The sequence below is a fragment of the Stigmatopora argus genome, chromosome 1 (assembly GCF_051989625.1).
Source record: "Stigmatopora argus isolate UIUO_Sarg chromosome 1, RoL_Sarg_1.0, whole genome shotgun sequence".
NCBI classification, from domain to species: Eukaryota; Metazoa; Chordata; class Actinopteri; order Syngnathiformes; family Syngnathidae; genus Stigmatopora; species Stigmatopora argus.
In genome coordinates this window covers 21,947,272-21,967,161 of record NC_135387.1, presented here as the reverse complement: position 1 = coordinate 21,967,161, position 19,890 = coordinate 21,947,272, and the positions used below count along the sequence as shown (strand labels likewise).

At 41.7% G+C, this 19,890-nt stretch overlaps 3 protein-coding genes across 3 annotated transcripts; 1 reads left to right on the top strand and 2 right to left on the bottom strand.

The window, feature by feature from the left end:
• Nucleotides 1-247: 247 nt before the first annotated feature.
• Nucleotides 248-3,822, bottom strand: ddost (dolichyl-diphosphooligosaccharide--protein glycosyltransferase subunit (non-catalytic)). Its single transcript, XM_077612268.1, has 11 exons — nt 3,530-3,822; nt 2,955-3,065; nt 2,782-2,868; nt 2,573-2,676; nt 2,406-2,497; nt 2,028-2,121; nt 1,740-1,888; nt 1,489-1,636; nt 1,023-1,143; nt 838-944; nt 248-730 (listed from the first exon to the last, which is right to left on the bottom strand). The coding sequence occupies exons 1-11, from the start codon at nt 3,750-3,752 to the stop codon at nt 581-583; spliced, it is 1,386 nt and encodes a 461-aa protein (XP_077468394.1). The 5' UTR covers nt 3,753-3,822; the 3' UTR covers nt 248-580.
• Nucleotides 3,823-4,714: 892 nt separating this feature from the next.
• Nucleotides 4,715-12,777, bottom strand: zbtb17 (zinc finger and BTB domain containing 17). The gene is made up of 15 exons (XM_077609577.1): nt 12,561-12,777; nt 11,413-11,663; nt 11,164-11,343; nt 10,477-10,815; nt 10,273-10,359; nt 9,710-9,948; nt 9,198-9,340; nt 8,809-9,109; nt 8,587-8,674; nt 7,923-8,039; nt 7,710-7,830; nt 7,061-7,191; nt 6,737-7,000; nt 6,134-6,223; nt 4,715-5,553 (listed from the first exon to the last, which is right to left on the bottom strand). Exons 2-15 carry the CDS (start codon nt 11,615-11,617, stop codon nt 5,156-5,158), a joined length of 2,703 nt encoding a protein of 900 aa, XP_077465703.1. The 5' UTR covers nt 11,618-11,663; nt 12,561-12,777; the 3' UTR covers nt 4,715-5,155.
• Nucleotides 11,636-19,666, top strand: fam131c (family with sequence similarity 131 member C). The gene is made up of 7 exons (XM_077609588.1): nt 11,636-11,676; nt 14,853-14,951; nt 15,929-15,984; nt 16,560-16,644; nt 17,214-17,441; nt 17,593-17,682; nt 18,907-19,666. The coding sequence occupies exons 2-7, from the start codon at nt 14,921-14,923 to the stop codon at nt 19,164-19,166; spliced, it is 750 nt and encodes a 249-aa protein (XP_077465714.1). The 5' UTR covers nt 11,636-11,676; nt 14,853-14,920; the 3' UTR covers nt 19,167-19,666.
• Nucleotides 19,667-19,890: the final 224 nt, after the last annotated feature.

The window sequence follows — 19,890 nt, the reverse complement described above, 5'->3', positions numbered from 1 at the left end:
TAAGGATTTCAGAAGCTCTCTATTGATCACCGTTAAATAAAAATCATTCAGGGGTTTGAAAAGAATATTTTTCTCAGCGTTAAGTACAATAAATAATTTCAGACTTAAAAAAATGGATTCGGTTTTCCGTGGACAGATCACAATTGAATTAAAAGTTACTATTTCGTCCTAGTTTGGAAAATGTTGACAATAGTAGATGTTATGCATTGCTTAATCTGTAATATGTTGCACAATAAGACAAAAACAGTTCAGTGTGGAATGTCACCATTTATTAAAAAAACAAAAAACTTCTAATTATCAGTTTCCATCTTTTTCAGTGCATGTGGCTACAACGTTGAATGTGAAACAAAGGTCAGTACTTTATAATCATGTTGTGGCATCATCATAAACACATAAAATGATTCAAAACCAAGTTTGAAATAACATTGAGTTTTTACAGTCCATGAAGTAAACATGGAAAGTGACCCCACATCACCATCTTTCACCGACCACTTGTTTGCCTCCACCGCAAACAGATTCAATTTCGACTTATTTTTAAAGTTCCACTGTCCCACTCCCCGTTTTGTTGGGCTCGTCTGAATTAGTCGGACTTTTCCTTCTCCTTCATGTGCAGGAAGACAAAACTGAAGATAAAGAGTCCTGACATCATAGAGAAGACGCTGGCGTAGTACGGGAAGGCAGATGGGATGAAGCGTTCATACTGGGTGTGCTGCAGGGGACGCACTGAAACCTACGGTAACAAACACAACAGCCGGAAAGGATATAATATAATGTGACGTATACTCGGGTGTTTTCCTGTCCTGAAGGCTAGAAGGGCAGGATAGGATAGGAACTAACCTGCGTGGAGGAGAATAGGTGCGTGTATCCCAGGCGGTTATAGTCCACCTTGAATTGGAAAACCCCATAAACATCAGGCAACGTGAACTGGACGCTGTAGGTACCACCTGTGAAAGATTTTTGTTGGCATGACGTATGGTTAGATTCTATGGAGATACCAGCAGCATTGACACAAGACTCCGTACCCTCTTTCTTGAGGTACGTCCTGACAAAGGGGTCAATTCTCACAAACTCCAGTTGGATATCATCACCGTCAAAAGGAACCCATTTGCCCTCAGAGAGCATCTCGATGACAATGCTGTACTCCTGCACGTGCAACAAATTTTCCATTAGAATAGGGCATACTATACACTTTTCATCATTTTTAAACAGTGCACAATTGAATAGCAATTCGACTACTATTATTACATGTATTGTCATTTCATTTTAAGACTTATTTCAATTGTATTCCTTTTCAATTTATTTCATTTCATTATTAGTGCATTTCAACATGTATTAATGTCACTATTTCATTATTATTATTTATTTGTGCTTTTCCTTGTTAAATGTTAGCACTCGTGGCCATCCATATTGCAGGGATACATGGTTGAATATGGATAAAGTTATTCCACGGGTCTTTCCACATTTGATATGGTAGGTCGCGAAACTTACCACAAGGTCGGTGATGGTGTACGCTGCTGGGGGACTTTTCTCTCCCACGGGATGATGGCGAACCTTACCCACCCTGAGGACGCCAGCCTCTTTAAATACCCATCGAGAGAGCGCCTCCGCCAGTTCCCAGTTGCCCGTTTGCTCATACCTACAAAGAAGAACAACATGACAAGGCGACTGTATAGCTCAAGAATAAGAGTACTTTAACGAAGCAAAGCAAAAATGGCCGCTGACGGCGAGGCAGTACTGACAGCTGAGATCCAGGTGTGGCTTTTTGCACATCAGAGTTGAAGAAGGCATCACTGAAGAAGTCCAGCGAGCCACTGAAAACCACTCTGGCGTTGTTTCTGGCCTGAAGGCCGGCGATCAGCAGGGTGTTTTTGCCAACAGCGTGGGGATACTGGAAAAGTAGAGGGTGAAAAAGCACAAATCGTATTGAATTTATCTCGTAAGATTGAGAAAGGGTTCAACCCTTGTGAAAGACAAATTAGGTGGTGCGTTCACAGCTGCAGCATGTGGGATGATACAATGCTTTTTACCTGGGAAATGGGTTTGTCGGGAAAAAAGGAGTAGGCTGTCGAAGAGCCGGTGAGGATGTCAAGAACAAGAGGGTTGTCGGGGTCGGCCACCATGCTGAAAGAAAACAGGCATAGTTAATGAGCACCAGCCACATTCAGCAACATGCGACATTTGCAGCATTTACCTTTCTTACAAGAAAAAAATGCATTTACCGAGTTTTGGTTAAAATTTGAAATGATTTGATTCAGATTTGTAAAACTTAGCACAACATTTCATGCACGTAATGCACAGTTGTCATGAATTTATTTTGTACCATGTACAGCAGAGGATATTTTGAAGTACCAACCAATAGTGTTTAAATTCCATACGACAGGCCTTTTGAATGTCACCTTACTTACCCAACACCCTTAAAAAGAACTGGTTTATTGGTTTGGCCAACAATGGTTGGAGCTTTCAGCAAGTTCTCTGGGTCAGCAACAATCAGTGTGTGCTGAAGACCATAGGAAAAAGAAGGTGGGGTTGTGAATACCAAACGTGTGGCATTGTATTAGTAAAATTAGCTTACCTCTCCACGATCGGACTTGTCAAAGTTGTGATGGTCAATGACCGCAGTCTTCTCCTCGTCAAATTCAACGCCACATTCACTGCCCAGCTCTCTTATTGGGTCACCTGATAAACAGAAGGCGATAATTCACGTCTGAACAAATGAAAGAATATTTGCGAACACATTAAATTATATTTTATTAAAGCCAGCAGAGGTAGAAGTCAACTTACCGATATCCGAACTGGCAGCAACCAAGACATTTCCTCCACCATCAATGAAGGATGTAATTGTCTCCACATTGATACTTCCTCCAAAGTCTACTCATGATTTGGAGAAGAGAATATTTTGGAAGATGCATGGGAAAATATGAGCCAGAAATATGATCAAAGACAAAAAAACATACCTTCAACTGATGGTGAAAAGATGATGAGATGCTCGTATGGGAGCTGGCCATATTTGATTAGTGAAAGCGAAGGATCATCGGCGGTCTTGAATGTTAGATCAAAACCACGATCTGTTGAGAAGCACAAAGTCATTATAGACAAAAATTCCAATAAAAAGACTAAATGTAACACGGGGCAAAAATCTAAGGCTTAGGCTCAGTATATCATGCAGAATTTTAGGTGCAGATGATTTCAGCAGCCAAATAGTAAACGTAATAACTCTGCGACAGCAATGACGTAAGTAAGACGCGCCAGTGCAAACTCTTTCCTAAAATTCACAGAATTCATCTATCTTAAAAACTGTAGTGTTTATCTTGTAAAGAATGCATACCAAAAGCGACCAAAAACTAGTGAGTTTATTTTGACTTGGGTAAAATGAGAACGTGAACCAAGCTAGACTAATGTCATCACCCATTTGGCGCAGTATGAAGCACACACCAAAGCCAATAATTAAGCCAATACATTTTGGTCCACTTTTCCATTTCAGTATCAAAGATGTAAATTAGGGCAATAACATTGCATAAGTGACGCTTACCTGCCAAACTGCGGAAGAAGATTGAATGGGTCTCTTTAATATTGAGATTGTCCAGAAGAACCAGCGTTTTACCGTCGGCCGCAGCACCGTTTAACAGGGACGCTAGCGAAAGCAAAAAAACACTAAATTCCAAAACTGTCAAGCTACTTTTAAATAGACGTGTTTTGGAAGATAATCTAGAAGCAGCCCAGTTTGTCTGCATGACTACTGTCAACGCGGCCATTATGCTTCTATGGATTGAAGTCGACGTCAGCGTTTAGTGCAGGACTTCGCGTTGACCCCATGAGGCATCCAATCAAAGAGGTAAACGCCTAGTCTTCCGCCTTATTCAACCAATGGGATAAAAGGAATTGCGTGGCGCAATTTCCGACATGACATACCTATCAGAATAAATCGGAATTTTGATCGAGAGTTCCTCTCCTTTTCGACAAATTGCAACAACAGAGCGGTTTTTATAGGCGTTTAAAAGTTCATGTGTGATAATACATAATGGACGCGAAAGCTATTTTCAAATAATGGGTTAAACATATAGTAGGATGGCACTATTGGACGCCACAAACAAATAACTTTTAATTTGATTTTTGGTGATAACATTTAATAGAACCCTGTAGTAACAGGGATATTTGAACATCAACAACATGGCCACCACAAGTGTCACAAAATGCATCCAAGACTATATTCATTCAGTTGAATCTAGGAGCATGGGTAGATTTACACCTTTATCACGCATTATACTTGGAGGACAAAATAATGATTCATTCATTCATTTTCCATTGCGCTTATTCTCACAAGGGAGACCAGAGTGATTGAACCTATCCCATCCTACTATGGACAGTAGGCAGGGGACATGCACACCCGAAATGGTTATACTAAATTATTTTTCTATGAAAATAATCAGTTCATAAAAGATTTTGTTTAAAAAAATGTACATATCCTTATTGAGCAGAGTAGGTAGATAATTCCTCTTTCCCACCATATACATATATATATATATATATATATATATATATATATATATATATATATATATATATATATATATATATATATATACATACATATACATATACACATATATATACACACATATATATATAAATATTTATATATATATATTAATATATATATAAAAATATATATATATATATATATATATTTATATATATATAAATATATATATATATATATATATTTATATATCATAATACAGAGGTACTGAAGTACTACCCAGGAGAACATTGCGAGAATAAACAGATTCTTTAAATAGTGTTAAAATTATAAACATTACGAAGGTTCCCTAGACCATCTGAAAATCTTTTAAATTAAAACTGTAGACGCACTAACCAATCGTGCCACCAGGCCACCCAATTTGAATCATGTACGTAATAGTATAATCTATAATTAAACATTCCTCATATTTTTATTTTAGCCTTGTAATAATTCAATTTTAATCTCATCGTATTCATATGAATTTTTCTCTCTGAATATTACATTGCATGACGTCTTGCAATTTCCCGCGGCACACCTAACCATTTCTCACGGCACAGTTGTTGGGAAACACTGCCCTAGATGGCTGCATTTTTAATGTGTTGAATCTAGTGCAGGGTGTTGAAGACGATGGCATGGCTACACCTGAACTTCACACACAATGATCTGTCCTTCAGCTTTTTGATCCTTCTGTAGCTCAGCAAGCATCTCGATCCGTCTATCCTTGCTTTTTCCATCATGCAAGCCTCCTTCTTGCGGTGCCTCTCCTATCATCTCTTCTTCTGTATTTCTCTCTCCATTTTGGCCGTGAAATATGAGCTCCCCTTCCTGGATCACCTGTTCAGCCGCAGGTTGCCACGCTGCAGCGCTGTCCCCCTCAGCAGTGGCGACGGCGGTGTACTGGTAAAAATCGGAGTCTGCTTGAAACATGACCAAGGCCTGCGCCGTGTGAATTCGTACATGCTGCGCTAGCGAAGTAGCATCCAGGAATTTATCCCCACATGAATCGCAAGCGTAAAGTATCTGCGTGTTGGGGTCTGGAAACAGAAAAGGGAACTGATTGGGTGATTGGTGTACAGAAAAGCAAACAAAATTGAGACAAGGTCACTAGCAATGTTCTCTCTAAGCTGCGCACGTGCGCAATTGCACACTACTCTCGTCTTCTCTGCGCACAGCAAATCATATGGAGCGCACAAAATAAAATCCCATTTTTTTTAGCTGTGAGGCCGACGCGCAAACCACTCATCCGCCGGGCCGCCCATTCATAGATATTAATCATTACATTTTATTATTACTAAATCATTTATGTGTAGTAGACATACACCTGCTTATGACAGGTGTGATACTGGTGTGTGCCCATAGCGAGCAATGATGATGTTGCTCACACCGGTACTCAGTGTGCTCAGGGAGGTTGTCTTTCTGCCCAGACAAGCAAAAAATTAGAGGGAACATTGGTCACTAGTGGGATGTGTCCTAAGATTTTATAATATAAAATGTCTTTTGACTCAGTGTTTTCTGAAATGTACACCCAGGTGACCCCATTTATTCATCCTCCAAACTTGCCTTGGCCAAACATATGACGGACTTAAGGACATAGTGTGTTTATTTCAGTCTCACCTGATTCCTGAACCTTCTCTACTGCCTTGGTAATTTCCGCTTTCAAAGCTTCCGTTTCATCAGCACACACGGATGCACCCACTGGCAACACTAGAAACACATGAACATGCTTTCAGCATCACTGAACATTTTATCTTTGTGTCAGCCTTGTGACTGATAGTTAACAATTCCTGCTATTTTGTTGAAAGTAACTCCATCAGATGCGACATTAAACTACTGCAATATCATGACTTGACTTATGGTAAAACAAGGAATAAAACCCTTGGAATAATCCCAAAGTAAAATAAAAAAAACAATCTGTGGTTGCACGCATATGCAGTACATTTGGTTGACTAAGCACAATGGTGCATATATTACTCATACTTTACTGTCTCATCTGGTGTGTGACGATGGAAATTTGTGAGGCAAAAATAAGTTGATCGATGGACGGTCCATTAAAGCAAAACTAAATTCCACCACACTTCAAATAATGAATGCACCTAGTAGCACTCAGAGGTGTCAAAGTTAATGGGTAACAGTGTCTAATTTGGACATTTTCACAGATGGATGTCCCGACTTTGGTAATGACACAGTACTCATATGAAGCCTGACGTCAACTCTGACCTGTCAGCTGAGTCACAGTGCTCCCCGCTAGGGCGTCTGTCGCCAGGTTAACAATGTCCTCGCTGACCGTTACAATGTTTATCTCGGCGTCCGAGGCGGATGGCCCAACGCAGCTGTCGGCCTCCTCGTCAGAGCAGCTGCCAGTACTGGGACCCTTCCGCTTCATGCCAGCGTGGCCGCGGTGCACAGTCCTTATGTGAGAGCGCAGATTGTCTACGCGGTTAAAGCCTCTGCCACACTTGTCACACAGGAAGGGTTTCTCTCCTAACAAAAAGTCAACAGTCAATTGAAAATGTCAAAACCAAAATCGGAGAAACATGTTACCTGTGTGAACAATAATGTGCTTGGAAAGGTCGCCCACGTTGACGAATGACTTGTCACACAACTGACACTGGTGAGGACGGACGTTGTCATGGTGGCGAATGTGATTCGCCAATTGACTGGACTGCACAAACCTGCCAGGGAAAAGACAAAAGATACAGCAGATTTCCAAAAATGTCACTAAATTTTCGAGTGAAATGTTTTAACATCCGAGCCGCTTTTCTTTTCAGGAGTTTAAGGGGTGCTGAAGCCTATCCCAACTGAAAAAAGGTAGGCAGGTCACATAGGCAGGGTACACCGTGAATGCTTTTGACGTGGGGGGGTGAGAGTACCCGAAGCAAACCCACGCAAGCACGTCGGGAACATGTTTTATTATATCTATATATTTAATTTTATATACTGTCATTGAGGCGGCCCGGCGGACAATTGCGCCGGCCCCACAGTTCTGAGGTCATAGGTTTGATCCCAGGTCAGTCCACTGGGTGGAGTTTGCATGTTCTCTCCGGGCCTGCGTGGGTTCTTTCTGGGTACCACCGGTTCAGGGTGTCCCCTTGCCTCTGGCCCGAATTCAGCTGGGATATGCACCAGCACCCCCTGCGACCCTAGTGAGGATAAAGCAGCTCCGAAAATGAGATGAGATACTGTCATTGACCTTTTACCACAACGATCACACACGTAGGGTTTCTCTCCGGTGTGCTGGCGGACGTGCGCAATGAGGGAGCTGGCCTGAGTGAAAGCTTTTCCACAGGTGGGACAGACACAAGGTTTCTCTCCTGTGAGACGTGAGAACATTTCAGGATACATGAGCATTTACTCAGGCTAAAGCGTAAAAGCGTTTTCCTCTCACCTACTGTCACTAACGTACCTGTGTGGATGCGTTCGTGCCGCTGCAGAGCCCCAGGATCACTGAACGCTCTTTGGCAATGAGTACAGACGTATGGTTTCTCGCCACTGTGAACCCGTGAGTGACGCTTCAGATTTCCTGACAAACAAAAGATCTGCCTAAATATGTAATACAAGAGTATACAGGGTGTGTGTGTCGCCAGCAAAGAAATGTAGACACTCGAGGAATCTAATTCAGCTTATAACTAGGGAAGGGGTATTAGATGACCTATGATATGAAAAAATATAATTGCACCTTTCTTTTAAGTAAAAAAAAAAACCCACTTAATTCATATTGTTTATATTGAAAAGATAAATCTATGGGAATGCTAAAACCTTCAACGCGCCCGTCATCTTTGTTGTTGCCTTTACGCCCCACCATTGAATAAGCAGATAACTAATGGGCTAGCTATTTCAGCGTCTTCATACGTTGTTGTGGGAACCGACCCTCGCCTATCCATTTCCTTATGAGCTTAAAAACTAGGCACACAAGAGGCACCATCAGTCTCCTGCAAAGTTCCCTTCCACAAATACATAATGTGATCAAGCCCTTGGACATTAGGCTTAGCATTGATAGCCCATTTGGTGTGGCAGTGCTCAGCAAATTCAATCAATGGCGGTGTCATAATCTTTGTCATTAATCTTACCTGAGGTGGTAAATTGTTTTCCGCATTCTCTGCACTTCAGGGGTCCATCTGCAATATGGATTTTTAAGTGGGCCTTCAGATTTCCCAACTAAAGAGACATGGTCAACAAAAAAGTTAGCCCATTTAGTGTTAACTCTTAACTCGTGAGGTTGCTTCGCTTTGATTGTATGAAGGATCTCGATTCAATAGCCGCTGTAAGAAGGTTCTGTGTGAATCCCTTACCTGATTGAAACATTTGTCACAGTGCGGACACTTGTTGCCCTTGTTGGCGTTGTGTGTCTCCAAGTGTCGCATCTTGGCAGTGGGGTCAGAAAATGCTTTGTCGCAGTATTCACAGCGATACGGCTTCAAACCACTGTGCACGAGCCGGTGGCGCTTGAGATTCCCTGATGTGGAGAAGAGTTTGTCGCAAGAGTCGCAGCAGTAGCGCGCCTCCCCGGTGTGGCGTTTGCGGTGCAAGTTGAGCAGGCTGATCTGGCGGTAGCTCTTTCCACAGACTGAGCAGGAGTAGGGCTTCAGTGGACTGTGGAGGAGGAGATAATGTCATTTAAATGCTAAGTAGGCTGCCGTAAATCGAAAAAAATAAAGACTTTAGACAATGTGGCGCTGACCTGTGCGTTTTCTCATGAGCTTTACAAGCCGCCGCATCTGAGAAAGCCTTGTTGCAGTCTTGACAAGTAAACGGTTTCTCTCCCGTGTGAATGCGCATGTGCCGTTTGAAATTGCCAGTGTGCGTGAATTTCTTGCCACAGTCCTTAAAAGAAGAGCACATCTTATGTGGAATATATGTCCGAATCTTTATTCCTTAGTGCTGTACAAGGTGAGCTGGAGCCTATTGTAGTGGTGATTATCCTGTTCAGGTAGCCCAATACTTAATGGCAGGGCATTAGCTCAGCTAATGTACTCACACGGTTTCAGCATGGCGGATGCTACCAAATTTTGTTGCCTCATTGTGAAAGTGTGTGGTGCGTATATCAAGCAGGGGGAAAACGGGTTGATTGTGTGTTAGAAAAGTGGAGCAAGCAGAAAATAATTGCCGATTTATATCAAAAACACTTTTGTACGAAAAAAATGGTACACTTATATGGTATTTCACAATCAACTGATAGAATTGCTGTCTCACCTCACATTTGTGCGTCATAGAGCTGTAAGGCTTCGACTCAGATCTGTTGCTGATAGCATTGGAGTGCACTGTTTTCTCCCCGCTGTCATCACCACCGTCTACCGCACACTGACTGGTTTCAGAATGTTCCTCGGTGCTTCTGTCTTCTTCATCCACTTCCTCACATTCTTCCTCTTGGCTTGGGCCTGTCACTTTCTTCATGGATTCATTTTTCATGTCTTCATCATCTGTGTCATTGTCTGACATTCCATCAAGAGAGACATTAATAAAACTGATTTAAACCCATACATGCACAGGGACAATATGCAAACTCTTCACAGAAAGGTCGGAACCCAATGGGGATTGAACCCTCGATCTCAGAACTATGAGGCAGACATGCCACCCCAAAATATATATACTGTACTAAATTATTTTTTATAGGAAAATATTCATTATGTTACAGAGATTTTGTTAAGGAAAATGTATCTAACCTTTACGAATACAATACCTCTTTCAAAGAAGAAAAGAATGTTAAGCTAATGGGGGTGACAGTGCTATACCCAAAAAATACAACAAAAGCTTACCAGATGTAAAGTTCCGACGAGGGGGTTTCCTAATTCGTCTACCCCGAGAAGTGATAATGGGGTTGGTGACAGATTTGATGGATGTATCTGTAAATACATTATGAAAGTGAAAAACTCCTCTTACGTCTAAAAGTAATGTAAACATTTGCAACTGTGTAACAACACTAACATTATAACACCAGCATTTCCTTATCATGAACTTACGAGGTGTGTAGTCGGCATCAGAGAGGTCGTCCTGAAATGTGGATGTTGGGTCTTGTGCAGGATCACCACCCTCCTCCTCTATCTTTACATGTCCATTTATTTGTCCGGCATTGCTGTTGCTAGCTTGTGCACTAACCGAGCAGCTTTTGGATGAGCTCAACTCTGGAACTTCAGTTATCTGTGTTTTCACAGTGTTGTTTTTGGTTTGGTCGTAGTCTCCCGTAGGCTTAACGTCGACGTTTGTGGAGGGTGTGGAAGTACTCTCTTCTGCCTGCAAAGCTACTTCTGCCAGGTTACTGTCATGTTCTTCTTGCGGCTGTTCTTCTCCTGCATTTTCTCCTTTGCTCAAACAAAAAGGGATCGTAATTTAGGTAAAGCTCGTGACTAGAGGTATTTTATCTTGAAAGTCCAGTTTTAAAGTTCAAAAGATATTCTGTATTTTTTTATAATTAAAAAAAATCTTCTATAGTATTTTGCTGTCCCAAAAAGCAGTAATAGGATAAAACGTGACTAAAGAAACCGTTTTTTTTCCAATTTCCCTTAGGAAAAGAAAACAACCACTATTGCACTTAATGTAATGATCATTGCAATTAAAGCTCAAAACTCTCAATATGAGGATCACCGTAGTGTGAACCATGGTCAACCTTTTCAATTAATTCAATTTAAGCATTTTCTACATGGACTCACCTTCACCGACATCCAGTGCGTTAAGCGACGGCGCTGATTCGTTCACCGGCTGGTGCACGGAGCAAGCGTTTACAATCTCCTCCATTTGCAGGAAATTTGCAACAGCAATCACGTCTTCCACAATGTCCGAAGTCAAACTCAGCTTGGCTGTATACATGAATTCTAGGACCTGAGCCAAACCTGCAGTGATTAGCAAGCATTACAAATGGCTGCATTCTCACAAAAGTGTAACAAAGCACTCCTACCAACCTGCAGCATTGCTGATGTCCAGGTGTACCACGTCCTTCTGGTCCAAAAAGAGAGTACGGAAGTAGACACTGCAGGCTGCCAGCACAGATTTGTGTGCCTTGAAATCGACTCCATCCACAACAAATGTGCAGTCGCACAATAAACCCTGTTTGCGCTGGTTGTTGAGCTGCTCCAGAACCTTCCCACTGTGCCACGGGAACTCCATTGTGCTTCAGAGGTTTTTCGATGACCAAGATGAACTGACACCGACTCTGAGGAAAATTGGTGAGAGGGAGATCATTTTCATTCATCTTCTAAAGTGCTTATCATCACGGGGGTCGTGGGGGTGCTGGAGCTTATCCCAGTTACCGACAAGCAGGAGGGGGCATACACCCAAAACAGGTTGCCATGCAATTGAAAAATATAATATGGTACAAGTGCACACAGTTCTGTGGTCATAGGTTCGAACCTAGGTCAGTCCTCACTGTGTGTTAAAACTCTAAATTGTCCCGTTATGTGTGTGATTGGGAATAGTAGTTGTCTGTCTCCTTGTGCCCTGCGATTGGCTGGCCACCAATTCAGGGTGTCTCCCGCTTGGTGCCCGTAGTTAGCCGGTATAGACTCCAGCACCCCCGCGAATATTGTGATGTTCAAGAAAACTTTTCGGGCAGATAAAAGCAAACCCTTCTGAAGAAAATGTGCAAAATATTAAGTAATCAACGGACATAATGAGTCTTAAGATTTTCAGCTTTGATTCTGAACATATTTTCTGCATATTCACTGATATTGCCATAGGTTACTAATGATGAAAATGAAGCTGCTCCTTTTAATCCATTTTTTTACCACGGAGTCAACTGAACACAATCTGATCGATTCCAAAACGTTCGACGTTAGTGGGGGATTTAGGGACCTCATTCTCACATTCAACTCAACCTTGTACTTTTTAGCCAATGGCAACGTTTTAGGGCACGTTTGACATGACGTGGTAACAGTGAAATCGATTAACATGCCTCTTAGATCTTCGCGGTCGGGTTATCAGGGATGAATTTAGCATGCCTAGAGACGAATTAGTGCTACAGACACAAGATGGCGGATGCCGTCGCCAACGCTTGTTGTTGTCTTCTGCTTCTTCCTGAACGCCTCTACAAGTAGCTCAGAGTTCCACTTACCACCGAATCGCGTGCTTGTGCTCGCTCCTTTGATGAGTCCTCAAACCTATAACCCTGCTGGATATTGGAATTTCTTTCAAAAACAGACTCGATCGAGTTTTTCGGTGATCGATCCTGTGCCGTTGACGGCTGTTGCCTTAGTTCAGCGCCATCTTCCTCTCGCTGATCGATTGATAGGGACCGGTCGGACCGTCGGGTGGAGTTTTCAGGAGCATGCGCACTCGGAGACATTTGCACTTGCACCGTTCTACCGCGTGGATGTGCTCAAACTCACAATCTAAACATTAAATTTGATCTGAAATGATAGCGAACACTCTTTCACTTAAAAAAAGTGATTTAATGGCCAAAATATCACGATTTTTTTGGAGCGAACTAGTACACTGTATACAATAAAAACAATTATTTACAATAATGCCACCATATATATGATATATAAAAAATGTATAAAGATCATATACTATTATATTATTTGATTCATTTTCCGAGCTGCATATCCTCAGAAGAGCCGTGGGGGTGCTGGAGACTATCCCAGCCAACCACAGGGCAGCAGGCGGAGTACTCCACTTTCCTCCCGCATCCCAAAATCATACATGGTGGGTCCTAGGTATAATGAAGATGAATGTATAAATAAATAAATAGATATAAATAATAGGTGGCATGGTGTAGAGTGGTTTCCACATCCCCTTCACAGTTCTGAGATCCAGGGTTCAATAACCGGTGGGTTCTGACCTTCCTGTGTGAAGTTTGCATGTTCTCACACTGCATGGGCTTTCTCCAGGTAATCCAGTTTCCTCCCACATACCGAAATCATGCATGATAGGCTGGTTGAACACTCCAAATTGCGAGTGTGAGCGTGAATGCATGTCCATCTTCTTGTGCCCTGCAATTGGCTGTTAACCCACCTCCTGCTCATAGTTGGTTGAGATAGGCTCCAGCACCCCAAGTGACCATTGTAATGAGAAGCGGTACGGAAAAATGAATTTGGGATATGATAATTGCATGAGTGAAAGGTTCCATCCATTCTGAAAATAATCTCATCACATTAAAAGACAATTGCCTCCGCTGCATCTTGGTGAAATCTGTTTGATGAGGGTATTGCAGGGGTCCTCATGACTCATGACAAATCCCATTGAATGATTTCCCTTGACAAAACCCGCAATCTTCCCAAGTTTTTTTTTTTTTTTTTTACTACCAGCAATTACTGTGTTTGGGAGCTCATGAGAAAACGACTGGACACATTTTCTGCAACATTTTGTCTTGCCGTGTCTTTAGATTATTATTTTTTAAATTCAGAAATGTAAAACATGTGCTTTATTCTGGGAATTTTGCGCAGTGGGCGGACAGCCCTCGAACTTCTAGGCAACCGCCTTGACTTGGAAATGACGGACAATAGTCTAGACAACTGGTAATATCATTGGATATTTTTTTGGAGGGCTCCTGTGTGCACCCACATAGATTGCGCCCTGGGCAGTCGCTCACATTGCCCATGGCAAAACACGGCCCTGCTATGTATAACTCACCTGCCCAGCTATTCTCCCATTTTTGCCAAACGGGGAGATGCTTGGTTACTATGGGAACAAAATTCACGAGTGTTATTGACAACAGTGATGTAAGTGTCTAGTCCCCAAAAAGACTCACAAGTCAACACACAGTGTGATGTGGTGTGTAGGGTGTCCACAGCCTAGGTTTATGTGTTTATTTTAAATGTTTTTTTTAAATTCATATGCATTTCTGATTGCGCACTTGAACCCAACAAAAATGATAATTTTATTTCCACCCAAATGTATGTTTTGATTTATGTCATCGATGTATAATATATAAGATGATTATTTCATTCATTTTTCATACAGGGCGAACAAAATGCTCACTAATCAAAATTCCACAGTCCATCGTGGCATGAACTTTGACAACTTCAATTCCATTTCTGAATATAAAGTAGGAGGCAAGATCAAGCCAGCTGCCGACAAGCTATTCCAGGAAATTAAGCCCTTACATACATACATATTATGATGGGGGTGTTGTTTACCCTGTGCCGAATGTACGTTGTGATAACAGTTCAATGTATAGTTCTTGTAAAATAAATAGAACCCAAATTCCACTATTTTCCCCCCAAATTCGATTGCATTCCAAAGATGTTTTTTCACACTTGCTTGCAAGAGCAGAAGAACAAAGATGTCGAGGGGAGGGGATTTGTCAGAGACGTCACCGAACATGCATTCATACTTTACCCCCATTTTCTCTGAGTCACATTCTCGCTCTCTCTTTCTCTCTCTCTTCTTCCCTGAGAGCCAGCTGCCCTCCCTCCTCATCTTCAAACCGTCATGGGCACCAGATAACTGCCTGGAGGCTTACCACACATCATGGGTTGTTGCCTCTGTAAAAGTCATAAAGGTCAGTGACGAGGCGCATGTGTGTGTAAATCCTTGTGCTCGTGGGCGCGTGCGCATGTGTGTAAGTGAATCAATCGGAAAGTTGCGCTCTAATCAGTTTATTCTCACAGAGGTGATTGGCACTTCTGACATGCCGAGGGCAAAGATCTAGTTTCACAAACTAAAAATACAGTTAAATGCAAATACTATAAAAATAGCTGTAACCATCTTATAGATGATGAGTACGTAGCAAAAATGTAATCATTAAAAAAAACTCACCTGCTGTGTTGTCTCCTTATAGAATGGCTGTGCTTTGTGAGGATCAGGACAACATATGACTAATCCATCGAAAGCGTGTCTCATCCATCATTTGTATTCCATACTGGGATGTTTACATGCAAATGCTCACTCTTGGCTTCCTGCTTTAGAGAATTTAACCAATAATGAGATGCTGAAGTGATTTGACACTGCATGGGAGTTCAATCTCCTCCTTAATAAGACTATTTTCTGTCTCAATCTGTGATGGACTCTGAAAGTATATTCTGAAAATGAGGATAGCAGACGTGAATGTCTATTTGTGTGAGTAAGGGCACTGGAATGATGACAGCCTTCCTTGATTGTCAAGCGGGTGTTCATTTTTGTGTCTGTTGATTCTTCCATTGTGTGGATGCTTGTGAGTTTGTTCCTACTCTAGTGACTTAAGTAAATAGAAGGGTATCACTCACCTCCTGTTGCTGTACAGTTTCCATAGCAACTGCCAATTGTCTTGGGGAAATCCCAAGTGCTTTTAACAAATGGTAATTTCGATTTCTTCTTGTCATTCCTGAGCCTTGCTTAAATTAATGAAGGTGTCATGAAGATACAGCTGAAGAGATGTTTGAGAAATTGCCTCGCTTGTACTTTAGCTCCTAAAATGAACAAAGAAACAAATCAGTTTGAACTCCCTGAGCTCTGCCGAGAGATGTTTAACACTGGGATTTGTGTGTGCTTCACCCATAGAGCTCCACTTTCCCATGACAGTGCTACAGGAGGGTCATCCTTCAAGCTCCCCCAAGGTAAATCAACCCCCGTTCCCCTAACATCGCCCACCCAACGGTCAATTGTAATTAAGATTTAGAAACCTAACCTTCCCCACAGGTAGGACACTCTTGAGTCAGAAAGCATTGGACTGTTCAACTTCAATGAAAAAGATGCGTATGAGCAAAGAAATTGGATTTTGTAGCTGTTTGCTATTGATTTCATTCACATCATGTTGAAGGCACGTTAAAGAGAATGGAAAAGCAGGGAGAGAAATCAATCCTGTGTCCCTCTGCGTATTGACTACTGCTGCTTTGGTGTCAAAACCACAAGTTTAAATATAAACTTGATCGATCACACAATTGGATGGAAGTGAGAGTGCTACACATATGTCATAATTGTAGCCTAACTGTCAAATTTAATACTGTACCACGTTGTGGAGTTTATACGACACCTTAGTTTCAGGGAAAAAAAATAATGCATCAAATATGATATGTCTGGCCACAGGGTTAAATATACCATGCGCAACTTAAGGCCTGAACTATTCTAAGTTTTAAGTGTGGGAAAAAAACCCCAATAAATGGCTTGAAGAAAATGCCATATTCCAATGTAGGACGAAGAGGCTCCATCAAATGGAAGTGCAGCAGAAAAAAGTGACCACTACAACATTGGAGAGTTGGCCACTTCCTCTCTGTTAGGTGAGAATGCATGCTTACATTTACAGAGACAACAAGCTGCACTTCACCGCGAGTGAAGTATGTGAGGTGGGAAATTATATTAGTTACCATGGGAGCTTAGTAATGTCATTTCCTCCCTCCCTGTTCTACCATATGCATGCACACATATGAAGACTAGTCCTAACCCCATATTCAGAGATGTATAAATCATCAAACATTCAATCATGGTGTATTACTCGATTAGTCTCACCTCAGCTGCCTCCCTTTTGTCATCAATGTTTATCTCCTCACTGAAAGCTCCTTCTAAAGCTGACAGGGAAATTAGAACGAGAAAAAAACTGCTCGTACTAGATAATAGAGGCAATGAATATTACTAACGCACAACTGTGGAAATAAACGAGGAATCATGACGCACATGTAATGAAGCTCCCTAACACAATAAACCTGCTGGAATTATCATGAGATTTGTAAAATTCACGTTTGTACATCCTTTTTATTCACAAACTTTACATATTAAACCTATCCTTCCTTTGCTTGCATAATCTTTAGTTCCTCTAGCAACCTTTTAAGATGTATCATTTCATATTCAGGTCTGGTGGCTACGATAAAGGAGCACATCACCAAGCCCACGGCTATGGCTCAGGGGCGAGTGGCTCACCTGATTGAGTGGAAGGGCTGGGGAGGTGGTGGCGAGGCCGGGGGAGGAGCTGGCTGGAACAGAGGTCGGGCTCAAGGAAGCCGAAGCTGGGGGCCTGAGGAAGATCAACAATTTTACTCCCAAATGACAGATGAGATCAAGGAAGCGCGCTTTGCTGCTGGTGAGTCAGAAGAAGGAATTCAATTGAGTAGACAAACAAAAATCCATAAGGACCTCATTTTTGTTCTCGGGCAACAAGTAAGATCAATATACTATCTCCCGGGGAGACTGACTCACGAAACACGAGAAAGGCGTCCTGTTTTCATGCGCAGGAGTAGCAGAGCAGTTTGCCTTGGCTGAGGCCGCCATGACTGTTTGGCCGATGAACGATTGCTTCGAACAACCTTCGACCAGCTTCCAAGGTTGGTTGTCAATCACATGGTGTTGGGGTTCCTGATGAAATGGATCTCCTTTCAGGACAATGTGTGATTGAATTCTACACTACTGCCCCAACACTGCTTTCTTGAAGCTTGATTTTCAAAATGTCAGGACTTATTTTTCTCTCTAAAAGAAAGAACGACATTACAATTATGATGATGTGACATTTTAAGGAATATTTATCCAATTATGCTCACCATCTTGCATTGTTTGAGGGGCTTATTCTTCCAGGGAAGTAGGGAAATGGCAACTTAATTGTCCAAAATATATTTTCTTTCACAGTAACCAATGGCCTTTTGTATGTTATCAATCTGTCTCAGTCGCTGTGAGATGGTTAGTTAGCCTCTTCCTCATCTGTCTTTGTCTTTTGAGGCTGTTTGTGCACATACAATCTGAAAAAAAGTTCCCTATCCTACAACATAAACATAAACATAAATCAGACTTAGGCTTGTCATCATCATTGACTAGACAAAAGCCTAATTGTCATCATACCCAGCTGCGTATGACGAAATTGAAAGTGCTTCTCCACAAAGTGCGCTTTTCTCAGGCAAGAGCCCAACCAAGTGATAGTTTCAGACTTGCTGGCATTCTGCCGTGATGGATACATCGCATCCCTCCTGAGCGCAACCAACTCCCGGCGACTGTGAAAAGGTTTGCCTCACCGATGCCAACAAAGAATAAAATGGATCACTTACCTCCCACTGTCTGCTTACTTACCTTCAGTCAGCCAGGGATATATAAGGTCGGCAAAATTCGAAATTAGCACTAGGGAAATTGTTGAAATAATGTCTAATTAAACTCATGAGTCTGGAGGAGTCATGGTAACCAGCTAAAACAACAATGGAAGCTCTGAATGACCGACCACAGGATGGAAAAATAAAAGTGTTTTATCCCAGTAAGCGAGCCCTCAAAGGTGACTCCTAATTGTAATTGGTCATAGAAATAGTCCCAGTGCTAATTTTGTATAACACACATGGCTGTAAAGGCCAACAAAACCTAACATCCACAGGTAGGTAGTGAAAGCATTGCAACCAAAAAATGCTGCAAAAGAAAAATGGTCAAAAATGGATTGACGGCAATGTTTCAGGAGCTTGAAATTCTGGTGAAACAAAATGCGGTAAACATCATTACACACGAAAGATGTTGCACACAGATTGCAGCAGACTTGTTTCATATTTTCACTTGGCTTTTGCACCTTTCCTTCCCAGGGACACAGAGAAGCCACCTGTTGTCTAGTTTCCTGTTGGATGACAGAAGTGTCCATTACCAACACAACATCCACGCTCAGACGTATGGTGACCACCAGCTCAGCAGCCTGGCCATCCCCAATCGACCCCCCGTGACTGGCATTAGACTGCACGAGATGAATTCTCCCAGCGAAGACAAATGCAGTGGAGTCAGAGCAGAGGCTGCCGTGCGACACATCGACAGCAGCTCGCTGTCCGAGGATGATGTGTTTTATAATTAAAGTCATTTTCATTCCAACTCAAGTGGTGCCTTGAGATACAAATGGCCATTCATTCATCTTCCGTACCGCCCATCCTCGTAAGGTTGCTGGAGCCTATCCCAGCTGACATTGGGGGGGTTGCAGACTTGCAGTTAGAAATTAGACAAAACTGTAAATTGTCTTAACTTTCTATTTATGTAAACTATGTTTTTTTTTAAATATAAAGTAATATAAATAAATACCATAGAGTGCTATTTTTTCCTAATTAAAAATACATGGCAATTATGGTCCTGGTTTTACTGGGAGTAATGGGGTAATGGCAATTCCATTCATTTAGATCAGGACAGATTTGAGATGAGTGTGTTTGGTGTTACAAACGTGTTGTTGGACCATATTAAACTCATATCTCAAGACATCACTGTATTGTGATTTGAAACCGGAAAGTTTAACACCAGCACTTGAAAATAACTGCAACCTAAATTGCTATCATGAGAAACATTTGTGAACGTTAACATGGGTTTAGCTACTGTAAATTGGACTTTTCTATGAAATGTACATTGAATATACTGTATTTCATTTTATATTTTGCTTTGAGTCGATAAAACGTGTTGTGGATTATTGGTATAAACTACGTGATTGAAATACTGCTTTTTTTCATTCATCTTTTCTTTCACGACGCATACAAAATTGCCTGCAAGAGTTTAGATCTGGAACAGCAGTGCAGCCTGAGAGAAGTTCAGTTAAT